Source organism: Anguilla rostrata, chromosome 6, assembly GCF_018555375.3.
Source record: "Anguilla rostrata isolate EN2019 chromosome 6, ASM1855537v3, whole genome shotgun sequence".
Taxonomy (NCBI): Eukaryota; Metazoa; Chordata; class Actinopteri; order Anguilliformes; family Anguillidae; genus Anguilla; species Anguilla rostrata.
Window position 1 is genome coordinate 19,489,307 of NC_057938.1, and position 18,327 is coordinate 19,507,633.

General features: G+C 44.1%; 2 protein-coding genes across 4 annotated transcripts in view; one reads left to right on the forward strand and one right to left on the reverse strand.

Moving 5' to 3' along the window:
* The window catches only part of LOC135256764 (FERM, ARHGEF and pleckstrin domain-containing protein 2-like), a 49,640-nt gene extending 46,274 nt beyond the window's left edge, over positions 1 to 3,366 (forward strand). For all 3 annotated transcript variants that reach the window (XM_064338877.1, XM_064338878.1, XM_064338879.1), the window contains exon 27: positions 254 to 3,366. In XM_064338877.1, coding sequence (XP_064194947.1) covers positions 254 to 344 — 91 coding nt within the window. In that variant the 3' untranslated portion in view covers positions 345 to 3,366. The remainder of the gene's footprint in view (positions 1 to 253) is intronic.
* On the reverse strand, positions 1,971 to 17,891 carry stk25b (serine/threonine kinase 25b). Its single transcript, XM_064338880.1, has 11 exons — positions 17,516 to 17,891; positions 11,014 to 11,244; positions 10,260 to 10,316; positions 9,654 to 9,762; positions 9,053 to 9,210; positions 6,615 to 6,800; positions 5,224 to 5,369; positions 4,915 to 5,026; positions 4,539 to 4,610; positions 3,960 to 4,096; positions 1,971 to 3,810 (listed from the first exon to the last, which is right to left on the reverse strand). Exons 1-11 carry the CDS (start codon positions 17,543 to 17,545, stop codon positions 3,771 to 3,773), a joined length of 1,278 nt encoding a protein of 425 aa, XP_064194950.1. The 5' UTR covers positions 17,546 to 17,891; the 3' UTR covers positions 1,971 to 3,770.
* Between the last annotated feature and the right edge of the window lie 436 nt (positions 17,892 to 18,327).

Genomic DNA, 18,327 nt, shown 5'->3' on the forward strand with positions numbered 1-18,327 from the left:
GTATGGTTTTAGTGAATTTTTATTTGAATTTTTTTTATCTTAACCATTAGTTAACCAGGTAGTTCAGCGGGGAACAGTTCTTATTTGCTGTGATGCCTTGGCAAATCAAAATAGTCAGTGAATTCAAGGGACTGTGTGTCCAATCAGGTGAAAGGAGAATAGAGTATGATAGTGCTATATACACATTAATATTATTATTAAGTGGCTAGATTTAAGTTTTGTATTATATGAGTTTTTACCGCCTGCTCCACAGGTGGATGGAGGTGATCAAGAGCGCAGCCAGTGCCACGGGCAGGATGAGTCTCCTTGTCCCCAAGGAACCCCCGGAAATGAACGGCAACTGACCGCCTTCGCTGGGCGGAGCTCTCGGGGCTGGGGGCGGGGCCTCGCAGACTCCCGGGAGCGCATGAGCATCTTTATTTTTAAAAATATCTCTTTATCGCTATTTGTATTCCTCTGAGGAACTCCCCCCCCCTCTCCTGTACACACAGGTTGGGGGGAGGGGGAGGGGGTGGGGCTTTGCGAACCAGACAAAACCAGCGGGGGTGTGTCTCCAGAAAGCAGGGACCTCCCTGCCTTTTCCCTCAACAGGCCACACGCGCTCTGCACTGGGGCCTCTCCGCAGTGGCTGTGGAACGCCACGGCACAGGCCCGGGCCTTCGGAACCGCCCTCAAGTCATCCTCACAACAGAGATGTGCAGGGCTGATCCGAGAACCGCTTCAGCCGAGGATAGAACCACCGCCCGGTGCCGTAAAGGAAGCATGCCACTCCTCCATGGCGTAACTTGGTGGGATGGCATACCTGCCATCCCAATCCACGCAGAAACAGCCCGAAGTGCAGTTTGAGGTGGTTTCTTGAAGGACTTGACGAAATGAAACGATTGCAAGTATTGCAAAGGTACGATAATAAAATGGTGTGTGCTGCCAAACAACCTTGAGTTTCAGTAGGTAAGGTCTCCCCTGATTTGTTCTATTGTGTTACAAGCTGAACCTGAATGCTAGCTTGGATCTAGATTGAGGTAATACTGTATGTTATTGCAGGAGTCCCTTATTACTAAGCAGGATATACATATGTACACACACACATATATATATGTAATAGTCTCTCGTGTATGTGTATGCCACTCAAGCCAGACAAGCAGGAGATAAGTGTGTATTAGTGTCAGTGTATCTCCCCTCCCACTGAAATGGGTCTTTAAACCACATACTGAACCGCTCAACATGTCAGTATTGCTGAGGGACACAGAAAGGAACCAACTCTAAGGTCCTTTTTTGGCGCGTAAGTGGTCACAAATAAAATGCAGGGAGACAGAGGAATATCTGCACCCGAAGATGGTGGAATGACATGAATCCAGCACAGAGGCCCACGAGCTTGACGTGATGACTAATGATGAGGGAATATAGGGAAAGCAAGCAATGATGAAGGCAACAGGAAGTGGAAGCAGGTTATGCTAGGGTTTTTTTTTAATGGGGGGGAATTGACAGGAAGAGGTTTTCTGGGGCACAGTAGGGGGCACTTAACTTAAGTTCTGTCATACTGGAAGGGCCTAGCAGGGAGGAGCATTAGCATGGATTATCTCGTGTTTCGTTAAGTATGAGGAGTCCAGATGGATAATGGGGTTACACTAGTTATGAAGGTGCAGTTCACCATATAGGACTGTAGATTGGAGAGTTGTGCAACTTGAAGGAGGCAGTGTGTTTCAACCCTGCGTCCTCTGTGGGTTTGAGATTTTACACCGATGGGCTTGTTTGGATCATGAGTCTTGACATCAGATTTTATTTGTGACCGTGTAAACCATTTTTTGGGCATTGCAACATTTTTCTTGTATTCCAGTGCCTCCCATAATTCACAAATTAAAATGTATGAAATTGTGATTCAGTGGCATATTAGGAAAATGTAAAGACTCATTGTGGGGGGAAAACTTTCAAAAGTATATTGTTTTTTTTTTTTTTTTTTTTTTTAAACAAAGTTTGTATTTTTTTTTTTTAACCATTTGAAATAATTTGGATTAGTAGCAATTGTGAGATTTCTGTGAAAGAAAAGGGATTCAGTATTTATGTGGTCAATCACACAAGCTTTCAAAGTTAAGCTGCTTTGTTCAGTTTGACTCATTAGCTTGCAAGCTGTGAGGCATTTACTGGAAAAAGGAAACGGTCTTCTCACCCAAAGGCATTCTGGGATTTCCATGACTGGCCAAGGTAAAACTTTTTTTTTTTTAATGGTCAGAATTTCTAAACCTTTTTTAATTTACGTCAATGTTTGGCTGTTCACAATGTCTTCGGTTTTGTACTCATTCTGTAGTTAGTTTCCAGACTGTTGCCACAATTTTTGTCGAGTGCAGATTTGGCTTGGCCATGTACTGTCATGCATTTCAGGGTTATATTTCAGTGAAACCACACTAATAAGGAAGAATTGTCTTGGCGTGAACGTTATATTTTCTCACCTGTTCCCGTTCGTGCCCTAGAGATGCACTCTCGGGGGGGTTAAGTAACTGGATGTTTTCCTACATGTAAAATTCTTCTGATCTGGGGTGTTGGCCATTATGATACTCACAATAGGCATGTGGAAGTCAGATTTAGTTGACTTTGGCCAGTCCGTTCTGGCGGGAGGCTCTGTTTGGGCCTGGCTAGAGTATAGCTCCTTGACGTCACCATAGCAGTGTTGAGTGTCCTGAAGCAGGGGGGCCTCTCAAGTGTCAGCTGCGTCTTACTTCATACCGACAGTCCTCATTCTGTGTAGCCACAATTTATTATTTTTAAAAATGTAAACTGAGAACGGGTGGGGAGGTGTATATAACTTAAGTTTTGGACCTGGGCTTTCACATGACTGCTGTGGGAATTTCTTACAAAGAGACATGGGTTATAAACTGGAGTCCATACTCTGCTAATTTTGTCATAACTTTTTTTTTTTTTTTTCTGGCTTTAGAAGATATGGTTGCCTGTGTCTAATTTCAAGTGCAGTCCTGGATGCTTGGAGGACACCTGTGTGTTGTGTCTATGTGAGAGAGACCTGCCAGACCCCTCTTTAAACTTGGTGATCTTGGTCCTGTTTTAAGTTTGGGGGATACTCACAGTACACAGTACTTGCAGTATAAGGACTGGAATTCTCTCTCTCTGTGGCTGGGCAAGGCCAAGCCTCATGCTGTAACCCCATTCACCCCCCCTCCTCCACCTTCCCACCCCCCCCCAACTGTTCTTTTCTCCCTTTCAGGGGGACCTTCCTTTCTGTTCACTCCGTTCTGTAATGTTTTTCTCTATTTATTGTGTAGCATGTTGCCGGAGTCCTGCTCCCGTTAACTCTGCATGTAGTTTTGTTTTCCATGTTACGACTGAAAAGATAACAAATAAAAAATGAAAAAAATGAAACTGACTGAAACGTCGAAACTTCCTCTGGATCGTCTCTTACCGGCTTGGATGTGTCCAGTGTCCCTTCTATACCGGTCGCCTGTCTCCCTCGGTCCAGATGCAAGGCCGTCCATTTCAACGCTTCCATAAACTTTATTGTACATGACATAATCTAACACAGTTTGTTATGCACAGCGTCCGTGACCTTTTTTTTTATAGTCTTTTTCATTTTTTAAACATTCTCCGTTCGATAAAGAAAACTGTAAAAATATTTAATTAACCTCTAATTAAAAGATCTCTGGGGTGGGTGTGGAGGGGGAGGGTGGAGGTGTCTGGTCCGGAAGAAGGAGGAGGAGGGGATTGGGGGTGGGGTGTTGGCTCTCCCGGGGAGGGGGGTGGGGGGGTGGAGCAGCAGCTGGTGGATTTCACCGAGAGGAGGGGGTGGTGTTCCCGTTCAGTGAAAACCTGAGAAAGAAAATGGAGTCCACGGGTCAGAACTCCTACAGTAGCAGTTTGCTCATAATCTTAGAACAAAAAAACCTCTAGCTCTGTAGCGTACCCTAATATTGGTCAATTGGGTATTTAAATTAAATTTACTGGGTGCCCCGACTGACCTCCGCACTCTCTCCAGCATGTGTGTGACCAAGCGGTCCGAGATGCCCGGACAGGACTCCTCCGCGAGGCTGAAGGCATTTTCTAGCTCCTCGATGGCGCCTACGCTCGCTCCGTTCGTCCGCCTCTTCTCCTTCAGCTGTGGAAACGGGAGACTAGCGTCAGCCCCCGGTCGCCCTAGGGAACCGGGACCGCACGGCCGTGCTGCTGTATAGCACGGCCGTCGAGGTCGCTAAAACCCTATGGTAAAGCCTTGTTTAGATTAGCATCTCTTGGTTAGATGCATCGCTAGGCTAGCACTGACGCGTCTAACCAAGAGATGCTAATCTACGGAAAATGAGAGGGGAGGAACTGCTGGCCTCTGATGAAATGCCAGGAATATGAACAGAGCTTGCCTGCCGATGCAACAGATGGTAAGATGAGCAATTAATCTCATTTGTCACCAACATATACCTTCATTAGAGCTCCCTGGGAGAAATGTATTTTTACAGAAGCCCTTATATAAAAATACATCACATTTGAAGCCCCACAGGAGACAATACCCCTTAGACACTATGCTTATTTTAAACTTCAAACCTTACCTCTCTGAAGATGGGCGTGACCAGCGATGAGAGACACTGGGATTTGGGTTGTCTCTTTACTGCCTCTGCCGTCTGCAAGAAAACCAGTGTAACTGAGTCCCCCGGTTAATCCACACCTCAAAGGCGCTAACTCTTAATTCTCCTTGTGTGAGCACACGTGGTCCTAGAGAGTCATACTGACCACTACGAGTGGGAGTAAGAAAGGGAGTTAAGAAACGAAGACCCCGATGGCAGATCAGGGTGCAGTTTTGCCTATTGGCTGATAAAATATAATGTTATGACATGGCCATGGGAAACCTGGTCCTGGATCAGCGCTCTTTACGGATACGGGCCAGACTCTGAATCGCGACACCGGCGGGCGGCCATGTTGGCTCACCTCAGAGTCCGTGTTGGCAAAGCCTTTCTGGAGCTTGTTCATGGAGCTGGGCCTCACTGTTGGCGGAAAGGTCCACATCGGACACTGGTCTCTGTCGTCGCCATCTCCGTCCCTGAAAGGACGACAAGGCAAGGGGGGGGGGGGGGTCAGCCGGGACCCGCCTGCATCGCTAGCGCTCGGTAAGCGCTGCTGGACTCTGGCATTCAGGGGCAGGTTGCTCAGGAATGGCGGGAACATTTTCAGGGGACAATTCTAACTGGTAGAAGTGTTTCATTAGGCCGGCCTGTGAAAGAACGGGGTTGCGCGCACATGTCCGAGTCGTCGGAGCTGGACTCGTCCCCGTGGCCCTCGGACTTCCAGCGGCGGTACCGGTCGATGAGCTCCGCCAGGTAGGGCGTTTTCTTGGTGTAGCGCGTGATGAACTTGTGCTTCAGCAGCTCCTTGGCAGTGGGTCTCTGGGGAGGGTGAGGGGGGGGGGGGGGAGAGATTTGCGGTGAGATGTTTTTCAACCCCTCTCTGGTGTCACACGCTCTACACGGTTGGCTTGTAATTTACCGTACAGCGCTGTATTTACTGTACCTCTGCGTTTGACCCCAACCAGAGCTGTGCAGACCCGTCTACCTTTATTTCCTGCGTGTGCCTTTTTCTCCTTTCAAAGTGCCATGCTAACTTTGGTTTGGCTGCGTATGAAGTTCGAGGTCACTTGATTGCATTGTACAACTGGATCGTGTGTATGCTCTGCCACTATAGGAGCATGTAAAGCAGATGATGTGAAAAAAGATAATATTTTCCATGAGCTGCCTAGTTTAGTCCTGAAACATCTGCAAATGCAATAATGACATCACTGATCCAATATGAGCAAGAAAATGTCTTGGACTTCAAAATGTTTTTTTAGGCTAAACCTGTTTCTAGAACAAATTGGAACAAGGGGGGAATGAGTAAAAACGAGCGAATGGTAAATCCTGCTTGAATATCAAGAAGTTGTCAACTGGCACTTAGTGTTCTAATCCAGGCTTAACACAGTGCTAGACACTTCCTAGTCGTAGGTAATTATTATAATTACAAGCTTGGCTAGGCTGAATGTTCTAGTCATTACGTATTGTTTTTCTTTTAAATAAACTGTTGGGCAATACTACTCTTCCTGAACTCATTGCCCACTTATTGTCCGACTCGATCATGACTCACAAATGTAATTGCTAGAATTATTGGTTCTCGATTTCTGTTGGAACGCCACATTACTGGATAATTATCCATGGTTGGTTAATTACAAAAATTAATGCGTGAGCGTATACTTAGGTAAATGGTTATTAAAAGTCATTGTCGTTGCAAAAATTAAAGACCGCAAAATCACCATTTGTTTGTTCACCTACAGGGCAGGGTGTAGGATTCTCAGTAGTACAGTTTACGCGGTTTCCATCCCAGATGCTCTATTTCTAGAGAGTCTAGAAAGTTCGTTTTTTGCGAGACCACAGGGTTTTAACACCAAGTGAATGTTCCGGCTTGAATCTCTGCCTCCAGCTGGAGCCACACCAGCATGATAGCGATTCGTCGGAAGAGGCAACGGACAGTTGGTTTATTAGCAGAACGCATCCCTGGAAGCTGGGCAGACTTCTCACTGTGCCTGGTCAGGCTTATATAACGGTAAGGGTATTAGCCTGTTGACCGCAGTCACTGGTAATGTGGTGGGCGGAGGTACTTACAAAGCGGGGGTCTTTATTGAGACAGGCCTCCACAAACTCTTTGAAGGGTTTGCTGTAGGTCCCCTCTAGGGTAGGCGGGTTGTTTTTAGGGATGAGGAACAGCACCCTCATTGGGTGCAGGTCCGAATTCGGGGGCTCCCCCTTGGCCAGTTCGATGGCGGTGATTCCCAGGGACCAGATGTCCGCCTGCCACAAACACGCTATTTGTTTTTTCCTCTCAATAGATGTTTTGCAAATATTACAAACAGTGGTGAATTTGCCCCCCTGCCTCAGATATTTATTAATAAAAGCATACTTTAAAAGAAAATAAAATAAAGGTACGTTCCTCTCCCTGCCCGACGCCATTGTTACTCAAATATACAGACATGGATACACCAATAGGGAGGGCAGGACAGTAAAATGTACACTGTAAAGGGGGAACTTGAGCATGATTTGGGTTCTCAGAAGGGTTGGAAGAGTTAAATACATTGCATATGTCTGTGATGCAATACCTATAACCAGGGTTCATACACTTTTTCACCAATGATTTTCAATGACTTTTCCATGACTTCTCCACAACCTTTAACTGAATTTCCATGACCAAAACAAATGACTTTATCTCAGCGGGACGATTTAAAATTATTTATTGTAACACTAAGTAAACTTAGGTCTGCATCTGAAACATATGGTGCCTCTCTAAAACAAATAAACACCAGACAGACACACTTAGATACATTCTCTCATATTTTAATTCGAATAGTTTAACATTTTTGTCAATGTCATTACATTACATTACATGTCTCAAACAGGGCTCGAAATTGCGACCATTTTGGTCGCATATGCTCCCGAAATTTAATCTGTGTGACCTCGAAATATAATTGGGAGCATTTGTGCGAGTGAAAATAATTGTTCTGGTGCGACCTTTTTTTTTTTTTTCTTTTTCCAGTCGAACGTCTCTTTCTCTGTACATTCGCTAGTTAGTACACTCAATATGTGCCTTGTGAGCTGACGGTGACCCTTCTAACCAATCGTGAGCTTGACATTCTTACCTTTAATGCTGATTTTAAATTGGTTAATATTAGCCTTCAATCACTCCCTTTCGCAGCACTCCACTGTCACGCGACACAGAGAGCTAACGCGGTAACTAATGTTACCTGAAGACAAAAGTTTATGTTCAATTTATTAGCGTTATCGAAAGCTGAAAAGTTGAAGCGAACGATTACGGCATTTTTTTTGAAACATTAACGTAGTGTTTTGTGTAGCGACCCAGTTGAAACAGCTAATTTCTCCGATGCAGTTTACTGGCGGTTGATTTAATTAGCGGTATTAATGTGACGAGAAGCGCTGTGTCGTTTGAATGCATAACACGCAATTCCTTGAAGAGTCGACACATTTTAGGCCTGACAGTTTAACGGTTACTTGTAAACCGTACTGTTATATTGTCGTTTATCAATAAAAAATCTATTGCATATCTTGCTGGTGCTCCTTACATTTTGGTGGGTGCTCCTAACTTTTTGAAGTTGGGAGCACCAGTGCTACCAAGTAAAAAAGTTAATTTCGAGCCCTGATATATTATTGAAGCTGCACTTCCCTGGCATATTGTCGGCACAGTAGGGCCTACGTTTACTAACTGCTACATTAGCAGAAGCGTGCCTGTTGGACGTGCCTGTAAACAGACTGAGCCAGGCCGAATTAACTTCTCTCACCACCAAAATACCGCGAAGGTTACGTGCCAATTTACGTTTTATTACTATACATACTATGTTTATGATTGGATTCATTAGTAATTATATTTGATGCAACTTTAGCTATATTTCCATAACTTTTCCAGGGCCTGGAAATTGCATTTTAAATTTCAATGACTTTTCCAGGTTTTTCATGACCGTACGAACCCTGTATAACATTTACAATTATGAATATATTTAATCCCTATCACAGTCTCATGAGTGGGAAAAATTATGTACACTTACAAATCAGTAACATGAAATAAAGGAAAAGGATTTTCTATATTTAGTGAACGGTGTTAAAATGTTGTGAAATACGGTTGTGCATTCTATGTTGTGTGTGCAGGACTAGTTAATTGGCAAATTCAATGGCAAACACACAGACACAGTGACCCTCCCATTATACCCTCCACTCAGTCTGTCAGACTGAACCGATTTGGAATGCCTGCTTGTGCCTACAGTTGGGAGACGAGCCGAGCGGAAGGCAGCTGGAACCTTCTGAAACATCTCGGCATACTGTTGCAAGTTGCGGTTTTCACAGCAAATTGGGCTCCTTTTAAAATGCGGTCAAGTCATTATTTTTCTGTAGGTTGCCAGACATTCCGTGCATTTGGCTAGTTTTGCTTTGATATCTGTCCAAGTTACAAGTTGGTCACTTGCACCTGGCAACCCAGTCTGGTTGAGTCTGGTTACATGTACCCAACCCGCATCACAGCAGGGATCTCGGAAGCTTACCTTGAAGTCGTAGGCCGACTGTTTGATGACCTCGGGCGCCATCCAGAAGGGTGTACCCACAAATGTGTTTCTCTTGATTTGGGTGTCGGTCAACTGTCCCGCCACCCCAAAGTCTGCCAACTTGACATCACCCTGTTCTGACAGCAGCACATTGGCAGCTGCCAGGAAGGAAATGAGTCATTGCATAACCCTTAAAGTGTCAGATCGCAAGTATGTGACTAGAATGTTCTTAACTGAACATTCTACTGCTGATGTAACAATCGCTACTGATAACTGAAAGCAACAGAGTTCTAGAACACAGACTTAGAATTCTGAACATTCCAAAACAAAAACCTACTCCTTAAAGGGATAAACAAAGCTTCAGAGGGTGGTAAATGTTTTTTTCAGGGCTAACTCTCCACTTGAACTTTTATTCAAGAGTAAAGTTATGAAAACGGTACTAAGGAGAACCATTTAGTTAGTAAAAATGGTTTCCACAAAGTGATGGCAAGCCCTGTATGTTGCCCATGACTGCAGGGCAATGGGGTGTAACATGGTAAGTGTGGTCGTGTAGCAGTAGGGACAGCCTTGGCCAGGACAGGGACGGGGGGAGGCTGGTCACCTTTGATGTCGCGGTGGATTTTCCGTTCTGAGTGAAGGTAATCCAACCCCTTCAGGATCTCCCGTAGGATGGTGGCAATGTAAGTCTCCTCCAGGGGGCCCGGTCTCAGCTGGGGCAGATGGGAGAGGAGAGATGACCTGATTTCACCCAGATGTGAGCATTAGGTTTTTTTCACAGCAAATGTCTTTTTATTTCCATTTCTAACAGCGGCTGAAATTTTTTATATCCTGCCCTGTCTTTCTGTCATGCACCTAGAACTCCTAGAACTGTGAGGTGCTGACCCAAATAGTGTTTGTTCTTCACCATAAATCTGTAACTGGTCCGGCTGTAGCACTGTACCCGAATTGCGCAAATAAAGTGACTTCTGTGGGATGTTCTATGAATATGAGTCATCCAGTATGTCACATGGATCACTGAACTGATGATTCCAGAGAGGAGAATAAGGGAAATGGTTTACTGTAGTGCCCTTTTGCGCAACGACCTCAACACTGAAACGGTCGTGTGCTAGTTTTGAGTGCGTCCATTGGTTCCGTATCAGCAAGCATCGTTGCTGTCATCTTGCCCAACCTTGTGGGCGGACAAAGTCTCGTGAGGGAGCTTGCTTACCAGATCCAGAGCTGAACCCCCTCCCAGGTACTCCATGATGATCCACAGCTTGGTCCCCTGCAGGAAGAACAGATCAGACAGAGGTTGCATATCCTGCTTGCTGAGGGCTGGAGCTAGCGCTAGCTTGCACTAATTAACTATCTAGCCTACAAGTACTCAGGGTCATACTTAGTTTAGGGATCTTTAAGTAGGCGAAGCTAATCATAATAAGGGAAACAGTTTACTGTAGTGTTGTTATCGTTTGTAGTGTCGTTTCTGTAGTGTCGTTGCTAAGCTTATCGTTGCCTTTCTGAATTCGCTAATTATACACTTTCCCAACCTCCGACCTTTCATTGACCTCAACCCATCACCCCTCCTGTCTGAGACCACAGGTTTTCAATGAGGTCAATGTAGTCTGGGACTGATGAGCAGAATATCTCTCTCTGTTATCACAGCCATCTGTGGTGTCTACAGCAACTTAGATGGGCCCCAGTGCCCTACACCACAGAGTCTTTATTCCATCATAGAATGACTCATAGCTGTTCTGAGCATTAAAGTTCTGTCTTCATAAGCTGAAACAAAAACATTCCAGTTTGATGTATAATCTGAGAATCGGGACCAAGGAAAATACCATTGCAAGGGATGTTCTGCAATAGTCCCAGGCCCTCCTGTGGTTAAGAAGCAGAGCAGGCATTGGAATATTGGAGCTGAGCATCTGGACTGCATAAAGAATCTGTGCTTAAATCTACACCCCTATGTGAAACAGCAGAAGCACCTTGAGGTAGGCCCCAAAGTATTTGGTGACGAAGGGGCTGTCGCACTGGCTGAGCACGGTGATCTCCTGCTGGATGTCCTCGATCTCGTCCTCGGCCTCCTCCAGGTCGATGATCTTGATGGCCACCACCTCCTTGGTGCGGTTGTTGATGCCCTTGTACACCTCCCCGAAGGAGCCCTTCCCAATGCGCTCCAGCTTGGTGAAGTACTCCTCTGGGTCCAGACGCGAGTTCTGCACACAAAGAAACAAGCGGACAGCGCAGTCACGTGATCAATCAATCTTTATCCTTGCCGACTGGCAATTCATTAAGCAACAAGGTTATAAACCACAACAAAAAGCACACAAAAAACCTACATGAAACGGTGCCTGAAACACATTCAAGTTAAGTTTGTTCTCTTAAAATGAAATACCAATTCAGTGAGTCAGTTTGACAAAATGGTGTGCGACAGGACTTAAGGGCTCATCTTCTGGTTCACATCGCACACATAGGCATGTCTTTTGATTTAAGTTACACGCTTTTCATTAATAGTTATCTATTTCCTTTTGGTCTCATGAATGCAGTATTGGGATGTACCTTGTTAGTCTTTTCAAGAGAATCAGGGAAATGTCACAATCACAATTACTAGCACAGATATATTAAATGCAATTATTACAACATAATGAACTATGTACACACACACACAACACATTTACTAAAATTTACTTAAAATAAGTTTCTGCACGCATACAATGGGCTGCAATCAATCTGTCCAAGACTTACATGGAACTAAGCAAGCCCTGTCTTTTCTTCTACTGGAGTGACTACGTGCATATTAGATTTTTCCTTATTCATTTAGGCCTATTCCTTTTCCTTCCTATACATACAAGAATACACACTTGGGTTGACTCCACTGCAATCATCGTAAATTGGCCAGGCTATTTCACAGCACAGTGACATGTCATCATATCCAGGTTGACTTTCCAAGTCTGATGGGAGCTTTAAGCAAGCGTCGAGCTGTGACCAGTTCGCAATTAGATTCGTTGAGCCAGGACACTGTTCCCAAGTATGGAAATCAGGCAGGGGAAGTTTCATTTAGTTCCTGGATATGCATGGCATGAGCCATTGGAAAATATGTAGAAATACCATTATGCTTGTGCATCACCAAGTTAAATAACACTTAAACCGCCTATAATTATTAGTATACAGTACAAATACAAAATGCAATTATTACAATATAATTACTTGACTTTAAATATGGAGTTTCTGCACGCACACAGTGGGCAATTATGGAGAAATGGTACTATGTATATTTATAGCTGATACTAAACAAAACTCCCAAGAGCATAAATTATATCGCTATAGTGTCTACTTGCGCAAAACAGAGGTCAACTTAAATGGATCCATTAAAAAGGAAATTGCTTCTCCCCAGGGCTATGTTTGTTGAGAGAGCCAGATCTGAGTAGTTGTCAAAAATGCAAGGTTCAGCCAGTCGCATAGTAACTATGGAGTTTTCCGAAAGATGCCCACGATATTTAATTTCCTGTTTTGGTGGAGGAACACAATGCCAGTGCAAGTGCCAACTGTGATGTTCCATGACTGAGCATTTTCCACAGCCACCCACGGTTACCAGGCAACAGGTACATAATTTACTGACATCCTGGTCAAGCTACCTCATTCGCCAGCTTGCATGTTAAAGCATTCCATCTGAAAATACCTTTTTTTCCCTCTTTCTCATGGAGGAGATTTGTTTAAAATCCATGTGACGTCCTTAATATTTGTCTCCGCAATACAAAGTCTGAACAGAAACTGAATGGAGATGCTTTAAAAACATCAGACAATTATTATGGCTCTAGTACAGGGGATGTAAATGAGTCCATTTGTTTTACACGCATTTTAATGGCCGCCTAACTGCTAACAAACTGCTAAATGAATAATGGAGGACTATTAACATGCATGCACACACTCGCAAGAAGACCCGCAGAGAGGTGAATTTGTTTCAGGTGTATATGGTTCAGAGAACAGGAATTGCAAAAATAGAGCCTCCTATTCAAATTTACAGAACAAGATTCAGCCTATAGCTTACTAGTGAGCCCTGCAGTTGTTTGGATTGTCCCAAACTTACTGTTTGTCCTGGAACTGTGAGAGCAAAAGGGCCTGAAACCTGTAAATAGAGGACATAAAACGCCTTTGAGAAACAAAGTTTGTTTTCTGTTCTCTCCCTTAGTTTTGTTCTTCTTGTGACACTGCCACTCCATAAGCTTTTCAGTGTTGTGTTTTCAGTTTTATGACCTTAGCTCTTTTGACACCGCAACTGTCAAAAAATTATTACATGCAAGCTGCAGTGAATTAGGCCTTTGTCTGAAGTTGTCAACTCAAATGTTACTGTCGGTGGATAAAATTATTTTGGTAATATAAAAGAGGAAGAGCAACCCTCAAACTGGCTGTGAGCAGGTTCAGCCAGAGAATATATAAAGAACTTTTTAAACTGAGAGGAAGAGTTGATCTGTTCATTAGTTAGTAATGGGCTATATCCTGTGTGTGTTACAAAATAGTCAGGACATCCCTTCTCTGTGCTGTTAGCATGACCGGTGGGGCCCTGAGAAGAAAGTAAAAACTGCATTCCAGAACTTTCCGTCAGACCCTTCTCTCTGAAACAGGTCTGTGACCACTGCTCTGCAGGTAAGCCTTTGTTATACCAGCTGAGGCCTGGTCAGACATCACTGTTGCTGAGCAGAGCACAGTCTGGCTCCTGGTTCCGCCTCATATCCCGTGGAGTCACATGTCCTCGTAATGAACTCCGCTAACGACGCACAGCTACAGCACTCATTAACAGCACATCATTATCTCCTGACCCCAATCAACCTGGAGGAGAAGAAAAAGAAATCCGCCCGTGCTGCATATGTATGAGAGCGCAGAAAATGGCTGATTAAATGCTAGCTTTGTGACTGCAAAGTGAACATGCTGGGCTGATGCAGAGGGCTGTGTCCTGGCCAGGGGGGTGAACGAATACGCAGGGAGTTTGGATTCTGGAGTCGGGACAAGGGTGGGGGGCAGCCGACGCGCACCGTCAGCCCTGGCAAAGATGAAAGGCGAAAGACTGCGGACGTGCGATTCGTCCCTGTCACGGATCAAAAGAGATTAGCGCCCCGCGCTGCTCCCTTTGGCTCCTGAGTGAGTGTGTAGCAGCGGGCACAGCGGTGCCTTTTCAGCCTCGCTGACTTTAGCCTGGCCGCGCATCAGACTTGAGCTTTACAGGGAAGGGGTCAACTGGAAAGGTCAGCGTCGACCGTGGACTGTAATGCAGCCCGCGTTTGAAAGTGCCGCTGTTCACCCGAGTCGATGGCGGAAGAAAGAGTTACGGAATGAAAGCACGTACTACGCCGCTAATGAAGAAACGCACGTTAGAACCAAATGGGATTTGAAGCAACATTGTTTCAACTTCTGAAGAAAAAAATCGCTTAGGGTTTTGTGTGTTGTTCTGTTATTCAGAACACAGAATTGCACTCAGTTTACACCATGTAGACTTACTACAACAGGACAGGCAGAGGGGCAGAGAATTCCGCAAGGAATTGAGGGATTGAGGTGGTGTTGCTTTTGATCAAGCCCAGTCTTGGTTGCCTGTGTCACGGATCTTAAAACAGGATTATGCGCCAGGCAAACAGGCCTGTGTCTGTTTCTGGACTTCAACTTCTGTTCTTTGATATTTAATTATTGGATCTGACATTTCCGCTATATTTCTTGATGAGCTCATGAATGGCAGCTGAAACCTGAAGCCAGCTGAAGTTCTTGTGTCCCTACATAAATCGTTTGACTGCGGTTTGATCTACAAATTGGTCCTCCTTTGCTGATTACAGCTAATTAACCAATTGAGCCAGCGTAGTTGGCGCAAACAAAAACCTGCATGCACCTTGGTCTTCCACGAACGCAACTGCCCATTCCTGTTATGCACCATATGTCTATTTCCAGGTCACCATTGCTGGCAATCAAAGGAAATAAAATCTAATCTTAAAACCCTGGTACATAAAGCCATTTACTGGAGATTTGACAGACAGCCTGTGTGTAGTGACAAATCACCATTTTATTATCTTTCTTTACAGGCACATTACATCTACCCCAAAAAACCCAGAGGTCTTTCATTTTTTCAACCAAAGAAAGGTTTTTTTAACAGGGAGCGGGATGCTCATACAAGGAACACAGAGGGGGGTTACAGACAGAGGCGGGATCACAGTACAGAAAGTGCCGCAGTGGGGAATCGTAGCCCAGCTACATGGGGGATTCGTACATGGGTTGAGAGTCGCTTGCCCGACAGACTGCTTCACACAGTCTCCCCAAAGACAGGCTTTTTATTCAATAGGGTCGCACTCCTCTTCCATATCATCCATGAAAATGTGTGCCATTTCTCACAAAGCAAAAAAGGAGTCAGAATAAGGAGTGGATGCTGCAATCCTAACAACAGCGTAGCAGTCTATTCCAGAAGTTTGGGAAGTTCAAAAGTTCAAACTGTAAACCCCAAGCCCAGCAACCATGTCATTGGTAGTCCATTTATCCACAGCATCTCTGTTGGCACAAAAACACCAACCAGGAGGAAACAGCAGGTAGAATGGGGACAAACTAAATCATGACCATACAGTTTTAAGTAAATGGCTTGGTGAAGCCAAACCGCCAACTGTACCCCTTCGATTGCACCCATCCTTATATTCCAAAACCTATGATCTATATTCAGGTCATGAGATCCATAGTTGGAGCCATAAGTCCACCTTTTGCTATAATGACATACCTTTCCAGGCAGAAAGCCTCATTTATTCTGTGATAAATTGGTGAGCATCCTTAACTGTCAAAAAGCGCGACAGGCCTGTTTTGAAACTGACCCACGCCCAGCATCCACCTGCCAAGGTATCCACAATGCTGGACAGCTCATAAGATCCAAGCCCTCGCTTTATTGCAGCTGTGGCTTTTGATCTCTCCAGCTGCGGAACAGAGAGATGTCTCTGCACCCTTAAATTGCTAGACTAATGACTTTGAGAATTGCACAGTGTTGTCGTGACTGCGCACTCTACATACTGCAACTGGGTTGAGATTAAATATAGGAAATCCTCTCATCTTTTGACGTAGTGTCTCGCAAGTTCCTGCATGGGACTCCTCCAAAACCAGAACCATTTAGTACTGCAAACGTCATCACACAGAAGCTGAGAATTTCAGTTTAGAGAGATGGTGAGGATTAACACAAGCTATGTCTGATTAGCAGTGGAAAAACAGACAAAATGGAGGCTTGTAACTTCATTTCTTTGTCTAATGCTCTCCTGAGTAAGGAAGATGTAGGGCATGCAATCCCTGAAATGGTCTGATGCCAGCAGATTTGTCAGGTCTGAGTTTACAGCTTTCATTAGGGACAAATTATTAGCATTTAATGGATGGTGGTTGCCAAATGTCTTGGATGCACAGGCAGAATAACTTCCTAACACTAATGCTGTCATTTGGATAATGTTTCACCAATGTGGGCTTTCAAATTTTTTCTTCATCCAGGAAATGTTTTGTGATTTGGCCAACAAATATTGCACCATTTCACAAACTGAACAAGCTCTCGTATTTTCAAGGATGGCATTCTGAGAACATAAAACTGTTCACTCTCCTATCACTCCTTTCCTCCTCAACACAATTCAACAGTTAAAGAGCATATTGTATCTGGCAGGTTATCTAAATGAGATCAGGTATAGCTTCACATCTGTGTCCTGACACTAGCTTTTTCTGAAAAAGATTGAACACTTGCTTCCTTTTTTATCTCAAATAGTTGCAATTGATTTAAAAGCTTGATTTATTGTGAGTGGCAGTTGTATCACCTGTAAATTAGCAAACAATGTAACTCTGAAAAGGCTAGGAAAATGTTCACCAATCCTTGTTTTTCAGATTTTTTAGTGAATTGAAGAAGACGTAGATTCTCCAGTTACTTTCAAAATAAACGACAAAAAAGTATTACTAATTTCTAGCTTTGAAAAAACAACAACACCAAGAGCACACACCGTGCCAGTGTGCACAGCGGGTGAAGGGAATTTCATTTGCTGTCATGCTGTTATGTGAGCATCCTGTTAGCTTGAATGTCTACAGTTAAAATTAACCGCCTTTTCATTGCACGTGTTTCGTTGTCACTGATTAGCTAACTGGACAGATTGATACTTACAGTTACAACAGCCCTGATGCACGACTGTTAATTCTGAGCGAGCTGGCTGGCTTGCAAGCAAACATTATCCGGATTAAATGGATCAGAGAAAGGAAAGAAAACATGATAGCATGCATCCACAATTACAAATAATTAACTGGCAACAAAAAAAACTCTTACCGTTCATTCCAGAAATTATGAAAAAAAAAAAAAAAAACAAGATTATAGCTCACGATCCAATTACATTCCGTGGCTAACTGGCTACTTGGTGGCAAGCTACCGTTTACTTTACCGGATCGACAACTTGCTAGCTAGCTAGCTAACTGTTAGTTGACCTCCCAAGAAGATGTCCAATCCCACATTTTTACCTGGTTCCGCAGATCCCGGAGGTGAGCCATTCTGTCTGCGGGTTGGTCAGGGTGAGGGCAGCCAAAGCCCTTTCCGCTTGGAAAGGGAGGTTGTCAAAATATTTTTTTCAGTTTTTTTTCTTCCTTGTCTTCTAAGACCCTCTACATAAACAGCCTCCTAATCCACCACCCACCGTGTTTTGGGTTCTAATCGCCCTGTTGCGAACCCCGCAGCACTGCGAGAATGTTATGTATTGTGTAACTCCATCTATCTGAATAGCGGATGTAAAAGCAATTTCGAATTGTGTAATAATATTGGATTTTCAGCTATCAAAGGAGAATGCCTGCTCTTCATTTACTGCTTGAGAGGGGACAGAATAATGGCATAAAGGCGCATGCGCACGAACCTCCTTGCCTTCAATACGAGTTCTGGGACATGTATTTTTACATGTAAACGTCAACACACGATCCCGAGCTTGTTGCAAACTAGGCGTTAACCTTTTTAAATTATCAGTATGCTGATTTTCATTTTTAAATGCTCAGCGTCATTTCGACTAATAAATTATCCAATAATGATATCCCCCAGAACTGAGTCAAAAACGTGAACATGAATGTCAAGCATAGCAGCGGATTGTCGTCTCTGACATTACTTCTGACATTATTTGATCTGGCCACCAGGCGGCATTATTTCTTTCATAAGACAGAAAACGAAGCTCACTCCCACGTAGGGAACTGATGCACACTTATTGTTTTTCATAATTTTTCACACGTTTTAAACAAATTTATATTTGCATTATGTCGGTGTACACTGTCCTTACATTTTTAAAATAGCC